The 19,263-nt window shown below is 41.2% G+C and overlaps 1 protein-coding gene across 1 annotated transcript; it reads right to left on the minus strand.

The window, feature by feature from the left end:
• Positions 1-2,777: 2,777 nt before the first annotated feature.
• ankha (ANKH inorganic pyrophosphate transport regulator a) lies at positions 2,778-18,846 on the minus strand. The gene is made up of 12 exons (XM_084710408.1): positions 18,299-18,846; positions 15,121-15,337; positions 14,833-14,951; positions 14,504-14,587; positions 14,148-14,318; positions 13,571-13,705; positions 12,752-12,844; positions 12,561-12,653; positions 6,485-6,614; positions 6,213-6,336; positions 5,887-5,986; positions 2,778-3,682 (listed from the first exon to the last, which is right to left on the minus strand). Exons 1-12 carry the CDS (start codon positions 18,392-18,394, stop codon positions 3,557-3,559), a joined length of 1,488 nt encoding a protein of 495 aa, XP_084566534.1. The 5' UTR covers positions 18,395-18,846; the 3' UTR covers positions 2,778-3,556.
• Between the last annotated feature and the right edge of the window lie 417 nt (positions 18,847-19,263).

Here is a 19,263-nt window from a genome sequence, read left to right on the forward strand (position 1 = left end):
GCTGGTTAACTTGTGTTTTGCTAACATTAGCTATCAGGTATAACTATCTGCATAATTTTTTTGCTAATATTAGTTAACTTGAGATGTGACTACATATGTGCCAATTTTCCCCCATCAACATGTTTTAACTTAAGGTTCTTCAACATCTTCAAAATTTGTTAAGTTACACTTTGCCAACATTAGCTATCAGATAAACCATTTTCAAAATTTAAGCCTAGCACTTATCTAAGAACAAGACACAAGAAAGTTGACTGAGGTTGGCTCATTGGAGCGCAGAACAAAAAGGTCTGGGACTGAGGGAGAGTCAGTCAGCTTTAGACACTGGGAGGTGGATTTTAGTACCTTAGGACAGAGTTAGCCATTTCCCTGTTTACAGTCTTTGTGCTGAGCTAAGCTAGCCAGCTGCTGGTATTAGCTTCGTATCTGGCATACAGACATAAGAGTGCTATCAATCTCCATATCTAACTTGCAGCAAGAAAACGCATCACCCAAAATGTCTATTCCTTTAAAAAATATGCTGATTTGAGACCCTGTACAAGATGTGGTTTACACACATTTGTACACACTGTACTGTATACAGAGTTTTCTATTTGGGTATGTGTACATATATGTGCATCTGATTGATATTGCGGTATCATCTCAGTTCATTTCGACTTTCAGGTGGGGGGGAGGCCTTTTATGTTTTAGACTTTTCTCTGTAAAATCCTGATAAAAACAAAACTGCTGCCAACACCGCCAAAATGATTAGATAGTTGGTGTTTACACTGGAATTTGGGCACTTTGATTTGTGTATTAATTAATTTATTCTTTTTCGTTATGTTTTATATTAAGAAAAATGACAGAAGTCACTGAAACGACTGAGTCATTGGAAGGGTTTGATGATTTATCAGGTTTAACAACAGCTCACACCAGATGACGATCGGAGGACTCGCAAGATTAATCGCAGCCTCTGTGTCAGTCGGAGGATTTGTGATGGTCTGTGTGTTTGCTACTGTGTGTATGTGTGTCAAACTCAATGTGTAACATGTTGCCTTTAACCAAGCTGTTCTGAGGGGGAAAACGTGCCAATGTTGCTGCAGATACTGGCAACAGTCCCAACCACCAGCCACTGGATTCAGTAGTAAACGCTCGCTTGGTCCTCCATGTTGCCTTAGAAATAATGCACAATAAGAATGAATGTTGGTTATTAGTGATAAGAGGCCACTTCCTCGCCCTAATTCCAGAGCAGGTGAAGGTGATCTGTTAACAGTAAAACATTGCTCGTGCCATTTGCAGGAATGTTCTTGCACTGTCAAATTTTTGATGGCATTTAGATAAAAACAAAGTACAAGTTTTGTAAGTGTTTTTTTTTTCCTTTAAGATTGATTTTTATCAACTTTGACTTGTCCTAATTTAATGAGAACTATTAACATGATTATGACTGATGACGTTTCAGAAGTAAGCTACAGAAAATGACACGATGCATCTGTTTGGGGTCTCATAGACTCCATCTGTAAAACATGGTTGAATACAATGGATTTTCCTACGCTCTATCATCTGACTGGTGTTGGCTGTTTTTGTTTTAGCAGCACTACCCATCCCAAACAAGTCTGTCTGGATTTCTGTTGAAACATAAGGTCTCAACAGGAAGTTAAATCTGCCTGCAGTCAAACAGAACAACACTGAGTAGGATAACAAACATACCGTGTTTCTGTTTTGATTGTCAATCACATTTTGGCACACAAACAGGAACGTTCAGACATAGTCCATACGTAAAACACAAAGAAACAGTTTGTTCCATTGGAGTAATAACATGCTTTATGGTACTTTTCATGGTTTATCACCTTCATCAAATGTGCAGAACTGGTTTGTGTAAAAGGAAAGTGTTTCTGCTTCAGTAATTTTCTACGTAAGGGCTTTCTACACTGAAGTCTTAGCCCAGGGTTATTAGATTCACACTGCTCTTCTGCCCTACTCCTGCAGGGTTCAACGTCCGTTGGAACATGTGACAAATGTTAACATTTTAGTGTGTTGCATGACTCCTCTTTAAGCCTATGGGCCACATTCAGACAGAATTTAGACAGAATTGGTCATTGCAGCCATTAGCTGCCGGGTTGTTTGTTTGTGCTTAGAACATAACCACTGTGAAACAATCAGGATGTAACATATAATTTCTCAGATTCACCTGAACATCATTCAGTCTCAGTGTTAGTATAACCATAGTTGCGTGCTCTCTGTCTCTCTCACACAAACTAAAGGAAGCTTCTTGGTGTCGCTACTTTGCAGCATAAACTTGCTTCACCTCCATCCCATTTTCTTTGGTTAAACTTGACGCTGATGTCAAGTTCTTAGTGATAATGGAAACAATACTTACATTCAATACTTTTTTTTTTAAACCCAGATCTCAAGTAAAGTAACTTACACACTTAAACAGAAGCTGCGCTGCTGTGGCATCACTCATTTCTGGACAAATTTTCACCCTTGATTTGATTAGATTCTGACAACGAGGGCTATAATGCAGTTATGAAAGATATCATCATTACAATTATTGATTTTTTGGGTTCGATTCATAATCTTTCAAAACAGAATCACAACGCATCTAAGAGTCCATTAATTCCCCGACCCTCTAGGTGTTAGCGCAGGACTAAAAGGAGCTTCGATCCTCTTTGGCCCTGGGCTAAATGCAGTGTGAGAGGCCCTACGAAAATATTGGTTGATTTTAAAATTCCTACTTTTACAGCGAGCAGTGGGATCAAACAATGAGGACCTAAAGCCACCGTCAAAACAAAACACAAGGATTAATAATAAAGCAATTTATTTGCCAAATAAGAATGCCTATACAGTATATACATTACATACGACAGTCTGAATACTACCAGGAAAATGCTTGGCAAAACAAAAGTAGATGGACTCCCAGACTGCATGGAAACAATCATAACTGTATTCTGTTACACACGCAATGATATAACGAGGGATTCCTGACCCCTCTGGGCAATTAAATATACACATTGCATCACCTATATAAAACAACAATAATCTGTACACCATTGTATGTAAAATACGATTGCACAACCCAACAAGTCCCACAACATGTCTATATTTGAATTCAAGCAAGGCCTTGCTGCTTAATCTTGATAAAATAACATAAAATAATGAACTCTGTTGTATTTTGGCAACTCCACTACCACTCGACAGATGTTTCATTCTTGCTGCTGCGGAGGAGGAAAAGTTCTCCGGTGTCGTTTTCCCTTGTTTACCAGTAGACACATGAAAGTGGTTAATACACCCGCTGGTGCGATGATGCAAAACTATGAGAACTGTTGAAAAGGTCGGAAGACAAAAAGTATTTACACTGATGGATGAACACTTGGAGGTGCATGGCTTTCTTTACAGTGTGCGTTTTAATGGTGTGAAGGTCGACGTGAAGAAGACCTCGTCACTCTTTAGTCAAAGTTTTAGTCTGTCGGGAGAACCTCTGAAACCAAACCATCCTCTCCAGCACTGTAACACTCGGCGGTCTCCTCTTTAGCAAAGTTCCATGTGGAGGTCGGCTTTACCTTCCCCTGCTTTCAAGAGTTCACTCCTGTTCCTCTTCCTCCTGGAGCTCCTCGATGGCGTCCATCTGAGTCCTGGAGCAAACCTCGCTCATCGGGGCCGAGTCCTCGCCCTCCACCACCAGCTCATTGGACATCTCGCTGTTTTTCTGCGGAGATGGAAAACAAGAAAGACGTTAAAACCATTGTTGGGCTAATCTAATACTTGATAAGCTGCAAAATGGAAGAACTCGGTAAAACTCTGAGTAATCTGGTTCTCACGTGAAGATGGAAGTATTTAGAGGCACGCAGGACCTTCTGAACCTGATAACCTCATTAAATTATGCTTCTGGTCATTAGCACCTACTCATTACAAACTGGATTATATAGAATAAAGCTGTGATTACAGTAAATTTTAAACTGGGAAATTAATACTAAACATGCAGGAAGTTTGGGAGTGGTGTTGCTTACTGAAAAACAGGTTACAAAAGCTTCCAAACTCACATAGTGAGTTCTTGCAGTGCAAACAAAGAAAGGACTTTTCAGATCCAAAATAGAGCGTGTTGTGTAGCATCATGTGCAAATCATCCTTCCACTGGTGAGTAAGTAAGTCAAATACAACAAACATGATTAAGTAAAGATACAGATGATGTTTTAATAACTATTTAAGGAACAGTTCAACATTTTTAGAAACAGAATTTCTTGCTGAGAGTTAGATGAGAAGATCAGTGAGATATCTGTTCAGAAAATATAAAGCTACAACCAACAGCCAGTTAGCTTAGCACGAAGACTGGAATTAAGTGGAATCAGAAAATGGCTCTGTCCAAAGGTTACAAAATAAACCTACCAGCACCTCTAAATCTCACTAATGAACAATTGTTTAAACCATGTCATACTGAGACTCCAGGAAGTCACTGTGTCCAGCTGTGTTTAATCTATCAAACCCTGAATAGGGAAAATGACAGATGAGATATAACATGTTTATTTGTGAGCTTTAAAGGTGCTGATAGGTGGGGACGCGGTCTACAGGGTCAAAGATGCAAACCATGAAACACAACATGACGTTGTTTGCTGTCTCTCTCTCGCCCGTCATTTCATCTTTCTCTTGTCTGTCATAAAGACATAAAAGAGAATTGCTGTCAGGCAGATCTGTAAAACGTGGTACAGAGCCAGGTTAGCAGTTTCCCTCATGTTACAAACCTTTATGCTAAGCTAACCAGATGTTGGCACTAGCTACTATTAAACAGAGATACTCTCAGTGAGTATTCCTGTCATGTATTCCTCCAGTTTTAATGACTCAGTGCCCATTTAGAGAGCCTGTGTATGACTGAGGACCGCACACGAAAACCCATCAACTTGTAATCAGTCTCATAACAGAGTTTAAGGTCCGATGAGTTGATCTTTTTTTTTCCTGAGACCGCATTTGCTCCTCAACCACACATGGCTTTTCCATCTCACTCCCACATTAAACTGCCGTGCTGTCAACAGTAACTGCTAAGTTAAGCTAACAGTGCTAGCATCAATGACACTGTAATTCCTGCGATGCTCCCAGGGTGCCACTAGTTGCCATGCAACCAGAAGCTTTCTACGAGCTGTCGTTCCTAACTTGACAGACATTTTTTAGGCGGGACGCAGGTTGACAGAGTAGCCGAGTGGTGTAATGAATGTAGGTTCTAAAGTACTGAGATGAACCTCGGATGATTAAAATAATAATACATTGCCTGCATCTCATGTCACGTTCAGGGGCACAAAATGTTTCTGGGAGCTGCCCTTGGCCTGCAGGCTGCATTTTGAGGAACTATGTTCTGTGTCAAGTAGCAAACTTGGCACAAAGTAAAGCAAGCTGGAAGCTGTTGCCACGCCGTTTTTTTTTTTTTGTTAACAGTCCAAAAATGATGTCACTTAGGGACAATGAAAGCTTTTGATAATATTTTAAAAGATATACTGAACTTCAAAATGCTATTCTTAAACATAACCAAGAATTATTTTTGAAAAAAAAAAAAAAAAAAAAAAAAAAAAGAATATTGGATTCTTGAACAGGATGACAGTCGGTGAGAAACAGACTGTACAATAAGCAGAAAACTGTAAAAGCACTTCTGTACGTACTGTGTGATGCCATATCATCCTTTTTGTCACTTAAATAATAATTTCAGTGATAAAACACTACACTAGCTGTGTAGATTATATAGCTGTCCTACATGAAAAGTTTTTGAGGTCTTTTTCTTGTGCGCATTCATGATGTTTTAGTTTCACTTATATCACTAGTCAGACTGAACAGGATGATCATAATAAGCGAGGGACACACCTGGTTCAAAATGGCTGCTGAAAGCACGGGATAAGGTGTGTGCAAATACCTCGAACCAGGTGTTCTCACCTGTTGTCGATAAACATAGCAGGCTGCTATGGCAACCATTGTTGACTCCCCTATGAAGCCAGCCAGGAGGGATCCAACCCCGAGTGTGGCCCCGTGAACCCTGAAATACAAAAGGATTGTATGAAGTTTTCAGTTATTGCTGCATTTTACATATTATTATTTGACAGTTTCAGACATGTGGAAGTGTTTTGGATCTTTTCAGGAATAAAGAACAATAATATAAATATCCATTTTACCAAAGTACCACACAATACTGTATGATATAAGCCTGAGTAACAGTGCTGACCTTTGTGACCCTGACAGTGTTCTCTGAAGTGTTGACTTACCCCATATAAGGCAGCACAACTAGACTGGTGATGAGGACAATGATGCGGAGAACCGAGCTGGGGGCCAGCACAAAGGTCTTTTTCAGGGTCATGAGCCATCCAGTCAAATGAGCCCGAACAGTCACTGCAAACACACACACACAAAGTGGAAACATCACCCCACTGGTCGGAGCTACGCCCCGGGTTAAAGCCACAGCAGGAAGGAAAATCACAGATGCTGGAGGAAAAAAAACAAACAAACAAACAAACAAACATCTAATTGAGTGTCTTACCTGGCAGGGGAAAAAAGGAGAAAATTCGGAGTGGGACCACACACAGCTCAGCGAAAGCGTACTCCACCCCAATGACATCAACCAGGATCTTCTCCGATACATGAGGAGTCCAAAACACCACAAAGCAAAGCTGGACACAAAATGAACAAAAGCAAATTCATTTTTGCGTTCGCTGCACCACAATAGAGTCGCCCGGCACGCTTCATTAGATTTCATTAGTTCATTAACTCAAGGGGTTTCGCATTGAATGTGGGCCTTTGAAGCTCCCATAACACAAGCGAGCGAGCGAACACATGACAGACAATGTTATTGTTTCTAGAAGCAGTTGCCGTGGCACGTGCAACATTACCAAAGCATCTCAAAGCTATTAATGTATTATAAGCACGTTAGAGGGTGTAGAACAGAGTAAACCTGTCTGATCTGACATGAATAATACATCAATTTGTTTAAAATTGTATAACGACAGTTTTTCTGCACTCTTTAAGCACCGAGGGGGCTTAGAGATCCAAAAAAGGTATTTTTCTGGTTGCACTCTGACTGACTACACTGTTCCTAACTCAGCCACACACACTCTCATGTTGTCTCAGCTGTGAGCAAAAGATAATCAGTGTATTATCTGTATCATATCTGGTACTTATCACTGTATATTTATATAAAGGGCAATGGAGAAGCCCTTTTGATCAGCCTTCCTTGTGTTAAGACCTCATTTGTGTAAAGACTTGAAAGTCTCCTTGTCCCAGTCCACCAACAGGCCATAGAACAAGATCACTCCCCTTATTCTGCCTATTTATCATCTTACAGATGTGCCTCTTTCTACTGAACTGATACAAAGATGGCGTACTGAGGTGATGTAATGTAGTGGGCAGGACGCTCCACCTAAGATCAGTCTCTCTACTGGTGGACAAGGCAGCTAAGCTGAGAAAGATGGCGACTGGTAAATAAACCTACATCACTATTTAAAGAGTAAAATGTCTCTGCCGCTGTTTGGGAGCATTTTGGGTTTAGTCCTGATGATAAAGGTTAATCGGCAACCACTGATTGATCAGAATAGTATTGCATAGTGAGTAGTGTGTAACTTTATTTGAATGAGTGCAAGACAGCTGCAGAGTGATGGTCAACACATGCTGCGCAGAGGAAAAGGTGAGCAGTGAAGTTGTCCGTCTTGCAGTAAATGTACAGTTTAGTTTTCAGTTTCTGAGTGAACAAAGGCTGCAGCTTCTCAAGACCAAGCTCCTGAGTGTGTGTTGTTTCTCAGCAGCGAGAACAGTATCGCTGTGATGATCAGCTCTGCCTGCATTAGGAGGGTACTAACTGAAGTAAAGCCTAAAGCGAGCAGAGTTGAGTTGAGCCATTTTACACAAACACCATCCTACCGCCAAAGGTCTTCATCTTCTCTGCTTGTGTTTCTCAATCTTCCTGTTATTCGAAGGTAACACAAATCTTGCCCATTTGCAATCCTTATAACCTCCAGACTTTCCAGCAGTCATTGCTTATTTGTACCTCCTTCTCAGCTGGTCTGTGAACTGCCAGCACACCGTCAGTGAAGTTGATTTCATCCCTGTCTTTGCCAGACAGTGACATACTATACATACTAAACCTTACTAAAACCTGGATAAAGAAAAAAAAAAAAAAAACACCAATCATGCTTTCTCCCATACTGGTAGGGCATCTGGATGAGGAGATGCGGCAGCTTTTTAATTTCCAACAATTTAATTTAATTTCCTTCTCTGTGAAACCATTCCTTATTTGAATACCATGCAATCCACTTCAGTCAAAATCTGTTTTATCTCTTTTAATGTCATTGACTCTCCACCAGGATAGCTGGACAATTTTGTTGATGATCCAGACATGCTGTTGTGCTCCATTAATGAAAACAAAATGTGTAAGTTGGCTCAAGTTTCCCCATAAACAATCATCAACCCATTTAAAAGGTGAGAACTGCAGGCCAGTCTAACTACTATCTTTCCAATGCGAGTTCTATTTTAAACCCCAATCTTTGTGGACCTGTCTGCAGCCACTGATGCTGTGAACCACCAAATTAACCTGTCTGCGTTATCTTGACCTATTTGGTTTGAGTCATACCTCACAGGGCTCATGGATCACAGGGATCCTTCAGAAGTGGCACTGCGAGGAGAACAGTATAAGCGTCACTTCCTTTCCACTGGGATACCACAAGCGTCAGTACTCTGTCCCCTTGTCTCCTCAATATTCACCACTTACCTTGATTTGATTAGCCGCTCTATCCCTGGCTATGCTGATGATACGTAGCTCTATCTGTCCTTCCCACCAAACGACCCTCCATCCACCAGTCCACTTCAACGATACCTCAGAATGAATGATGGAGGGCCACCTATAACTCAGTCTCTCCAAGACTTGCAGCCGGTCCTTCGGTTCTTTCAACATTAGTATCCAGCTCAGCTCTGCCTCGCCGACAAGAAATCCGGGCATCCTGATTGATGATCAGTCATGTCACTTGGTCTTGTTGCTTTGCACCACTTAACTTCAGAAATAACAGGTCCTATCTGACTGAGTAGGCTGCTCGACTACTTGTACAGGCATTTGTCATCTTTGGCCTCGACCATTATCATGCCCTTCTGGCAGAGCTGCCAGCATTCAGAGTAAAACCTCTGCAAATGGCCTAAAATGTGGCAATATATCTTAAACCAACCAAAAACAGCTTGTCAGTCCACTTTTTATTACACTGCACTGCTTGCAATAAAATCATCAGAATTAATCCTCACCTCCTGGCCACTAACAGCACCCACCTAGCTGAACTCCCAGATACACAGGAATTCAAACTCTTCTCCCCTACAGTCCCTCATGAAAGAACAAGTTACCAAACTCAATTTGGTCAGCAGAATCTCTTTGTGTCTTCAGAAATTGCTTGAAGACCAACCTCTTCTGAGAGTACTTACTCATCTAATATATCCCTCTCTATTTATCTCCTAACCTTGTGGCTCTTGTATCAGGTGGCATGTGGAACAGAATGTTGCGGCACTTCACCGAGGCTTCTCCTTGATCTACTGTGGCTTGGATTGTACCTCATTTGTTTGGACAAAGGTGTCTGCAAAATGAATAAATGTAAAATTATTTTATGCTGCCGACCATGAGTCATACTTCATGATATGAGAGAATAAAGGGAGGAGAAGGGATGGTACACACCAGAGGCTCTCAATATTATATATATAATCGCCCAGATTAATTCCATAAACATGTCACCATTTTTAAAGATTTACATATGTAGTAGGAAATGATGAATTGCACACTAGCCTTTGATGTGGTTTTGTGGTTTCTGATCCCCTGAACCAAAATATAGGAATAGATTACTTACAAATGATGAGTTCATTAGGTATCATCTCACCATATATCATTATTTTAGCAAGATGGAGGCACATAATAACTAATTTGTGTGGCTCAAGTGAAACCGCCGTCTCCCCTGATTCAGCTGTGGTTTCTCTAAACAAGGTGACACATACACACTCATTGCTTCAACATCCTAAACACAGCCTGTTTTCATAAGATAAAATTATTTGTTACAGAACACTGCTCAGTTCCTTTCCCAAATGCATGCCGTCTACCTCCTCTGCTGCTTTTCATTCTGTTTTTCTTTCATGTGTAATCAGAACAAGCCCTGGCATGAGGGCTGTCAGCTCGTGTTTTCAACACAGCTATGGGCCATACTGTACCTTTCTGCCTGTTGTGCTGTGTCGAGCACACACCCTCACCCTCACATACGTGTTTACAGCTCTGGGATTCCACATCTGGTGTGCCATTCTCCTCCTCCTCCTCCTCCTCCTCATTCTCCACCTCCTCCTCCTTCTTAAAAGACCCAACCTTGGCCACAAACTTCCTGTTTTTCTTATACGGGCTGTTAAGACAACTAACTGAGGCACAGGCTCCCTTTCACTTAACCAAAACTCACTTTGCATCACTGTATTAACACTGAGTCGATGGTAAATATGATCAGAGAGACTGGATCAGAAAGTGTTCTTTAAGCTGATCTGCTGGAATAATTATCCAAACAGTCTGCAGAAAAACTAAAACACTCCGCAGCAGCATACATGATGTGACTGCCGCACTCATACACTCATTGCTTAGTAAAAAAGTTCACCTGCGATGGGCTTTTGGAATGTGTTAACTGATATGTCTTTATGTGAATGCCTGTTTTATTAAACTCCTAAAGCTTGGGTGGGAGTGTTGGACACAAAAGCTCCTTAGCCTCTTCACAAATTCCACTCTAATGTGTCTCCCTCTCTCTGCAACCTGAAACCACGACAGGACGGCATAGGAAAAGTACATTGAGTTCGCCTGCAACTGAGTTGTGAATCACTTTGAACATAACTGTACAGCTGGACCAATATAATTAATTGGCTTGAAAGCAAGACCATTTTTAGAACTCCTAAAATGTTGCCTTTGTTTCTGAGAAAGCAGTCAGGTTTAGAGACTTACTGGTGACAACACTGCCCATGGCAAGCTATGCAAAAACTATGTCAAACATGTTTCTGCATAACACTGAACTGGTTCTGTCAGTCATGGAGCTGAACCCTGACCGACTCACAGTATCTTCCAATCACAGATACAGCAGGATTAGAAAAACATAAACATAGCAGAAGACAGATGATATGTTCTGGATGTCTGCGATGTGTTTTTACTTTTTTATCTTTTCTTGTACAGAATCTAAAAAACAAAACAAAGCATAATTCAACTGCTATTGGAAAATATGTGTACAGTACAATCAGGAAGTAAAGTATTTTTCTTTGAATATGAGTCGGTTGTCAGTAGGACACCATGGTATGACAACTGACACCTACTGTATGAAAGGTCAAGTCTCAATGAAGGACACCTTAGGCTGTAAACAAATACCCTGCATGTTTAGGAGTGCCTATTGTGAAAATGAATATGGGAACTATACTTGAACTTTATGCTAGCTGTATCAAGTGTCAAGGTAGGTCCTAGAATGTCTGGATAACACTGTCTGAATTACAGCAATGACTGAAAAGAAACTGAATCATTTTCTCTTCTTATTTCAGTCAACCTACATAGGGCTGCAACTTATTAGTAAGTTATTTAAACACAATATAGGTAAAAATGCCTGTCACTTTCCGAGAGCCAAAGATATCTTCAAATTGCTTATTTTTTCTGATCAATGGTCCAAAGCCAAAAGATATTAAAGGTAAAATATGCAGCATTGTTTGTAAATGCGCCAATCAAAGTTGGCCCTTCCTCCCCGGCACAGGCATAGAGAGTGAATGAAGTAAAGGAGCACCGTCAGCAAGAACAAAGCAGCAAATCAGAGAAATAAAACATTATTTTCTGATTGTTTTGCAGAGATTATCTTCTAAAGCACAACTAAACTTGCCCGCACCTCTGCACAAAACAATATTTTATGTGAACACAGCCAAAGTGAGCCTCAGTTTTCTCCACGTGTGTGTGTGTGTGTGTGTGTGTGTGTGTATGTGTGTGTAAAACTCACTCTGCAGCTCTAACAGACTGACAGTAGAGGGATAAGACAGAGAATGCCATGTAACCACTGGTTGCTATGTTTTTATAGAGTGGCAAACACAAACTGCTGTATTCTCTGGGGGTTACACACCACTACCAAACAGGCAGAGGGCAGCGTCTCTGTAGATACAGCCACCACCACACACTTCTAGCAGGTCATAAGAGATGATTTAGAGGGATTATGTCTATATGTCCATACATTGTTTTGTTGTTTTCATTTTAATTTTTAAGGAAAATACTGCATGGTGTGCCTTTAAAGTTTTAATTGACTTTCTAATTATTCAACAAAGAGAAAAAAGTGTTTTGCTTAATAATTGACTAAGACGATGAATATCTTATCAAAAGCATAGCTGATTAATTTTCTGTCGAGTTACTCATTATTTCAGCTCTAAAACTCATTAAATTTTTATCAAATTCCAGCCAGAGGCTGAGGATTGTTTCAACACAGACCACAAAAACAAACTGTTAACCACACCTTCTTTCTGAGCTAATTAAAACCATATTTTGAGAGCATAACCAATAACACTATGTGAGTGAGAAAAAAAAAAAAAGAAAAGATTCACCCTCATCTTACCGTGAGTGATAGAGCCAGACAGCAGAATGTAAACTTTTTAATATGTGACTTGGTGACGGGGCTGCCAGCGTTCAGCTTGTTGCTGGGATTGTTCTGTTGGTAAGAGAGAGTGACATTAGTGCCATAAACAAACCCATCTACAATAAACTAATACCACTGCAGCAAACACTGGTAGGGGGAGTCTGGATTACCTTGTCAAAGGCAGGGTACACTGCTCTCAGTTCGGTTAACCAACCGTAGGGCATGTGACCCACAGGGTATGTGGCTGTGAGGACAGCCACGGCCTGGAATGACAAAGACACGGCAGCTATAAGTCATCAGCACGCCACCACTTTAATGTTGAAAATACCACACGCAGCACACACAGCTAAATTAATGACAGGTGTCTAACAATAGTAGACATGAAAGCAACACATGTAGTCTCTCACTTTCCCAGCGGCGTGCGGTTTTTCACAAGTTTATGATTGGATAGCGGCCTTGAGCTCATTATTGTGTCCCAAACAACAACGGGCAGTGTCAGGCTTTACGCAGGAACAGTAGGGCCATGTAGGAATGTTTTCACTCGGTGTAATCATGCCCTGAGTTTCACATGTACATGGTGAATCACCCAAACCACTGGCAGCCAGTGTTGTCAATGATTTCCAGTTCATTCTGGTAAACAGCTTTGTATTGTCTCTAGTAGTTAGGGTCTCTGTAAGCCAGAAAGCTCCAGAGGGAGTTTGTTAGCATCTGGCATTTCATCTGCAATAACTTGAGGGAAAAATTACTCCACTGGCTTCATGTAGTTGTAAATCCCCTATTAATGACCCCTTGTATCGAACATTAGTCTATAATTATACTAGTATTAAATTTTATTAAGTTATTTGTGGCAGCTTTATTAATAACATCCTGATTAAATGTTAAAAACAATTCTTAATCTCACATGACAATTAGTCACTACAAGAAAAGACAGGAAAAAGCTCTGTAGAAGTTAAGATATGTTTGGTGAATTAAATTCCTGATACACCCACCTCTGTAGCATCAGAGGTCCCCTTGAGGTCGCGAGACACAAAGAGGTTGACGATGGGTCGGCTGATGCGCTGAGTGGCCAGGATGAGGGCCAGAGGCCACCAGAAACTCAGCATCTTTTTGATAGTGGCATCACCCTGCAGGGATCAAGATTACACATCCAATAAAATCACTCTTGTTTAAGAAAAGACAAGTCTAAGTCCTTATTTTATTATTAAAAAAAATAAAACTTTGTTGTCCCTCTGGTTGAGGTGGCTCAACTAGTTAGGATCATATATAAAATAACAATGGAGGCTACCCTTCTGTAATGCTTTTGAAGAGGACTTTGACAAAAAGTGAGTCAGTTTTATTTATATAGCACCAAATTATAACCAAAATTATCTCAATGCACTTTTCATAGACTTTCCAGACTGTACTCTTTACATTATTATTTTCAGAGACCCAACAGTTCCCACCAAGAGCAAGCACTAAGGTGACAGTGGTGAGGAAAAACTTCCCTTTAACAGGCAGAAACCCTGAGCAGAACCAGGCTCCAGGGTGGGCTAAATAACAGTTCAATAATAAAAAGGCAGCACTTACCCCCACGTCGAGTCCACTGGAGTCTGGGATGTTGTCATGAATATTACAGTAGTAACCCAGACCGACGATGCTGAAACGGACCAAGGCACCCATATACAGGGAAAGGATGGGGATGAGTAAAGGCTCCACACATTCTAGGTTACTGTGGAGGAGAATGGCCACGAACACAATCTGCAGGAAAGAGCAGTGATGATTTAAAAATCACAGACTACCAAACTTTGCTCTTCAATGCAGCGTTCCGCAATTAAGGAACAATTTGGATTACTTTTAGTAGGACCGGATGCAGTACTTATCCACAATAAGTGTATTACCTACAGCAGATGGCTTTTTAAGTTTAAAACTTTAAATGAAATTACCTGGGCCACAACATCAGAGATTGAGGCTGAGCCTACTATGACGCTGTACTTGTGCTTTAGAAGTATCCCTGCATGAATCCATGCCTTCAAACAAAACAATGGAAAGAGAAGTTATGCCAAAACACCAAGACAAACAACTAAAAAACAAAAGATAGACCACAGCTGGATGTCAGGCTGTACAATGGACGTGAGATAAACTGTAAAGCAGTAAAGCAGAGAATGCGCTGGAAACCAGCATGGACAGAGGATTAAAACCCAGCTATTTATAGATCAGGTGTGTTTATGTCCATGCTTGCATGATAAAATGTCTGACTATACTGTGCACTCACCATTGCATCCAACAAAGGGAATGCAGCCAAGTATAAGAAAGCCTTTCTTGTCTTGTGCCCCACAGATTCATCCACATGGTGGAGCTTATTAATGATGTAGTATCCTAAATCTGTGTAAGCTACAGAAAGAAAAGAGGAAACCACAGGTGAGTAGAGGTTAAGGAGATCTATTTTACCCTGTTTTGATTGTTTTGAGGAGTGCCACAAATACCAAAACTTTGCTTTTACGAGATGTGGTTTAAGCACAGCGTGTCATCAGGGATGCACAAACAACCTTTAAACACACACCTATCAAGATATGAAGGACGAATGCGATGGCCCCGGCCGTCACCATGCAGAACACAGCCTTCCTCCGGTCCCTCCTGCTGTTGACAAACACCAAGCCCACATTCTTGAAGTCACTCATGGGTCCAGTGAAGAACTTCATCAGGGAGTAGGCCAGGCCATAGCTGGCCAGCATTTCAACCGCATCCTCTTTGACTGTGGCTATGCCCCTGTTGAGGGCCTGGAAAAGATATTAGGTGTCAGAGGTTTCAGGGGAATGAGACAGCAGCACATGGAGGGGGAAGTTCAGTGTGGGCACTGTGACCAGTCCACATGACCATGACTTAGCCTAACTTTATCTCTGACCAGATGGAAACTTAAACTCCACTACAGCCACTATCCTGCATTATCAGTGAATAGCTCCATGTAACATTTGACACAATAAAAAATAGACCTTTGACTAGAGTGCAGAGCAGTGTGAGCGGCATCATAATGTCTGGACAGGAAACACCCACAACTCATCCCAGAATGACTTCCATTCAGTTTTACCTTCAGAACAACTACTACTGCTGCCCTTTTCCTTTGCAAGACTGTGTGCTATTTATACCAGCTAACAGAGCCATTACATAAGCTTAATCCTAACATCTCCAAGCTTCAATGTGTTTTTTTACTCTCATACTATCAGCCCATTGTCTCTTGGGAGAGGGCAGCCACTGGATCAGGAACATGGCTGAGAAAGGGCAGGAAATATCTAAGCAAGGAAACATGGCAATTAGAAAAGAAAAAAGAACAAAAACAACAAAACCAACCAAACCAGGTACATGATCCCCCATCATTTACAAAAGTGGATCTCAAGCTTTTTGAGTCGCAAAATGGTGTAAATAAATAACAAACGTGAGTAAAAAACATTCCCTAGTCTCATTCCCTATTGTGCTTTCTGGACCAAGTAGTTTAACTTTGCTATTTTATGTTTCAGCGCATATGTTTTGCACTTTTTCTTAAGCTGGGCAGACACTGCACAGGTAAATCATCTGTGATGTAAAGCCAAGGCTCATGATTTATGTGCTCACACTGTATGATCAGATCGTCAAGCCAGGACCGGAGTGCTCACACTGTACACGTAAAATAGAAAATAGAACAGCCATTCTGGCCACTGACAATTGTCAATAAAGATTTGTTTGAAAGCTCTGAGACTGTTAGAAGTCTGTTTGCCAGCAATAATGCTAACAAGGCAGAAATTTACTGCCTTAATCATCTGTGCAATCTGGTGTGCCAAAACAGAAGCACTGGTGTATATGGATAAGAAGTATACAACAGGGACAATATGGCTTGTCCATTGTGCAGAGACAGTTAGGAGGTAAGGAAGCTATATTTTCCCATCAAATGATGCGCGCACTGACCTTGTGGAACCTTTTCTGATGTTTTATGGACCAAACCACAATCGATTAACCAAGAAAATGATGGCCATATTAATTGACAGTGAAAATAATCTTAAACTGCCCTTTCCTGTGAAGAGGGTGTGGATAGTTTGTCTATCTTGCTAATGCTTGTTAATAACCTAAAGAGAAGCTTTCAGCGTTAACATTACCTACTCTTGTGAAAACACTACGCTTTCTGCTGCTGTACAGGTCGTGTGTCTGCAGACTCTTGATCGGCATTATTTTAATGTTCATGCAAACAAAAAGTGCATTTTGCTGCTAATTTGCGGTTATTTGCAGCACATTTTGACAATACAGCAATAATACTGATACCCATGATCATTTTGGTCACCATAATTGTGATATGCAATTTTCATACTCTTTCATGTCTACTCTACAACAAGTGTGAAGCAACTAAACAGTACACCAAAATATTTAAAAAACAAAGAATATTGATCCATATTTGAGAGAGACTTGTCAATTGCACAGAAGCCACGCCCAAAAAACATACCCTGCTTTATTGTCCATTTTACTCTAAACAGGACCATCATTTACAAAAAATAGTGTCAATGTTTTTTTTTTGTTGTTTGTTTGTTTTTTGTGCAATCAGGCAAGTGGGTCAGAAAGCTACGTGCCTAAGGTCAAAACGCCAGAAAACAGTGACTGTCCATCCCTGTTTTTTAAAGTCTGAGATGATGTCTCTTTTTGTCAGTCTAAAAACCAAACATATACAGTTTAATGTGACAACTAATGGAAAATCTCTATATTTGAGAGGCAAAAACACCCCATCTGCCCTTTTGCAAGAAAAATTACGGTCATGATTGAGTGATCAAAATAACAGTTATTTTTTTAAAACATGTCCAGTTGGGCAAATGAGTTACCAGATTTACAAGCCCGACATAGCATTTAACTTGCAGCCAGTCCTTTATGTTGAGCTATATAATGCTGTACTGAAGAAGAAGTGAAACTAGCAAATGAGACCATAAACTCTTCTGGAAACTATGTACAGAGGTAATGAATCAAGTTCCCATAAGAGTCTATACAATTGGCCAACCAGTGACGTCGATCCCTGCTGGACATTAGAAAGAATGCTGGTTTCAGGCACTTCCTTATTGGCTTCACTTTTCAGATCTGGAAGCTAATCTAATCAACCTATGCTTGCCACTGTTTATATATTTTTTTCTGCACAACCATCTGGTGACCCCCAGAAATGATCTTGAGACCTCTTTAGGGGTCCCACCCCCAGGTTGAGAACCTCTGATCTACGCCTATGAATAGGCCTTGAATCAGATTTACTAATTGATCAAAAGACAAACAAATCACAGGCACATATTGTGGTGCTTTTCTAGGACAGGCTGGATAAAAAAAAAAAATAATGCTTAAATCTGCATGAGCTCAGTGTATTTGGTTACAGGAAAAACGTCTTCTCAGAATAAACAAGCTGGGCCTTTCTCTGCGTGAGGTCCTCTCCTCTTCCTAAATAATGTATATAAAAACCTAATGGATACCTTCCAGCTAAGCTAGCTGTAGCTACAACACAAAGCAGCCGTCTTTAACTTGACAAAAACAGGGTGGAAATGTCCAGTGTCAGTGTGGAGAGACGGTGTTTTCTGGAGATCAAACACTGATGCTGCAGCAGCGGTTCACAAACATAATCTCACAGAAGAATAAAACCGTTAAATGCCGTTAGCCGCCGCTAGCAGAGGCAAAGCTGCAGTCTTGGGCTTTCTGACCTGATGTTAACGCTACAGCGACAAACAACGAGCGGAAAACACAAACGTTACCTGCTCCCCGAGGTCGATGGCAACATTGGTGATAGCCAAAGGCACCAGAAAGCGGATGAGAGGCCAGTAAGGACTGAGAGATGGAAACTCCACCATAGTACAAGCCGGGATGACAGAGCGAGGGGCATCTGCCTCGGTCTTGATTGATTAAAAAGAAAACCGAAGACTGGCGGCTGGAAGGCAGTCAGAGCACCTGTGTTTCTAGCGAGAACGGGAGGTGAAAGTGGGGCAGGAGCGGCAGGAGCGGCAGCGCGTCACAGTAATGCTTCGATGCTGCTGAGCGGAGGCGAAGGTCAACGGAAATTTCAGACCGGCGCATCTTCCTCCCAAATCATCGTCAAGGGGGTGGGGGGGAGACGCAAGGTGACATCAAACAGCGCCGAATTTAAGCGACGGGGCGTCCCACGGTAACGCCGGTGGAGATTCGGTTAACGGCGATAATCCCAAACTGGTAGGATTAGTTTCCTGGCTCCGCATTTGACTGCGCCTGAGCTGCGCAGTCCGGTGGTTGTCGACCCTCCCCGAGGCTGGAACCAACTGCTGCCGCACGTGGGCCAGGCATCCCGGCCGTGACGTCACCAACGAGTCTAAACCTGGCCGTTATTGTCACCAACAATAAGCATATTCGCCAAACATTTCAAAGACAGAATAAAACTGTATCCAGAGGCAAGTTATTTTGAAGGTCTCAAATTGTGAGCATTAACTGGACAAGGTGTTGTCTCTCACCCTATTAACACTGTATCTCAAACAAAGCTAAGAAAGCAAAATTTTACATAAAATATAACCCGTTAAATGTTTTTTTGCTACGTGTACTGACGTTGACGTTTCCTGTTACTCTCGTGACCACGAAGCAGAAACAATCTCTCATCTATTTTATGATTGCGAAACATCTGTAATACTTTTTTGACCCTGGTAACACTGTTTACTCTTTTTATCTTAAAAAAAATATTGTTTGGTTACTATGA

Source organism: Lutjanus erythropterus, chromosome 21 (genome assembly GCF_056507025.1).
Source record: "Lutjanus erythropterus isolate fLutEry1 chromosome 21, fLutEry1.hap2, whole genome shotgun sequence".
NCBI lineage: Eukaryota > Metazoa > Chordata > Actinopteri > Lutjaniformes > Lutjanidae > Lutjanus > Lutjanus erythropterus.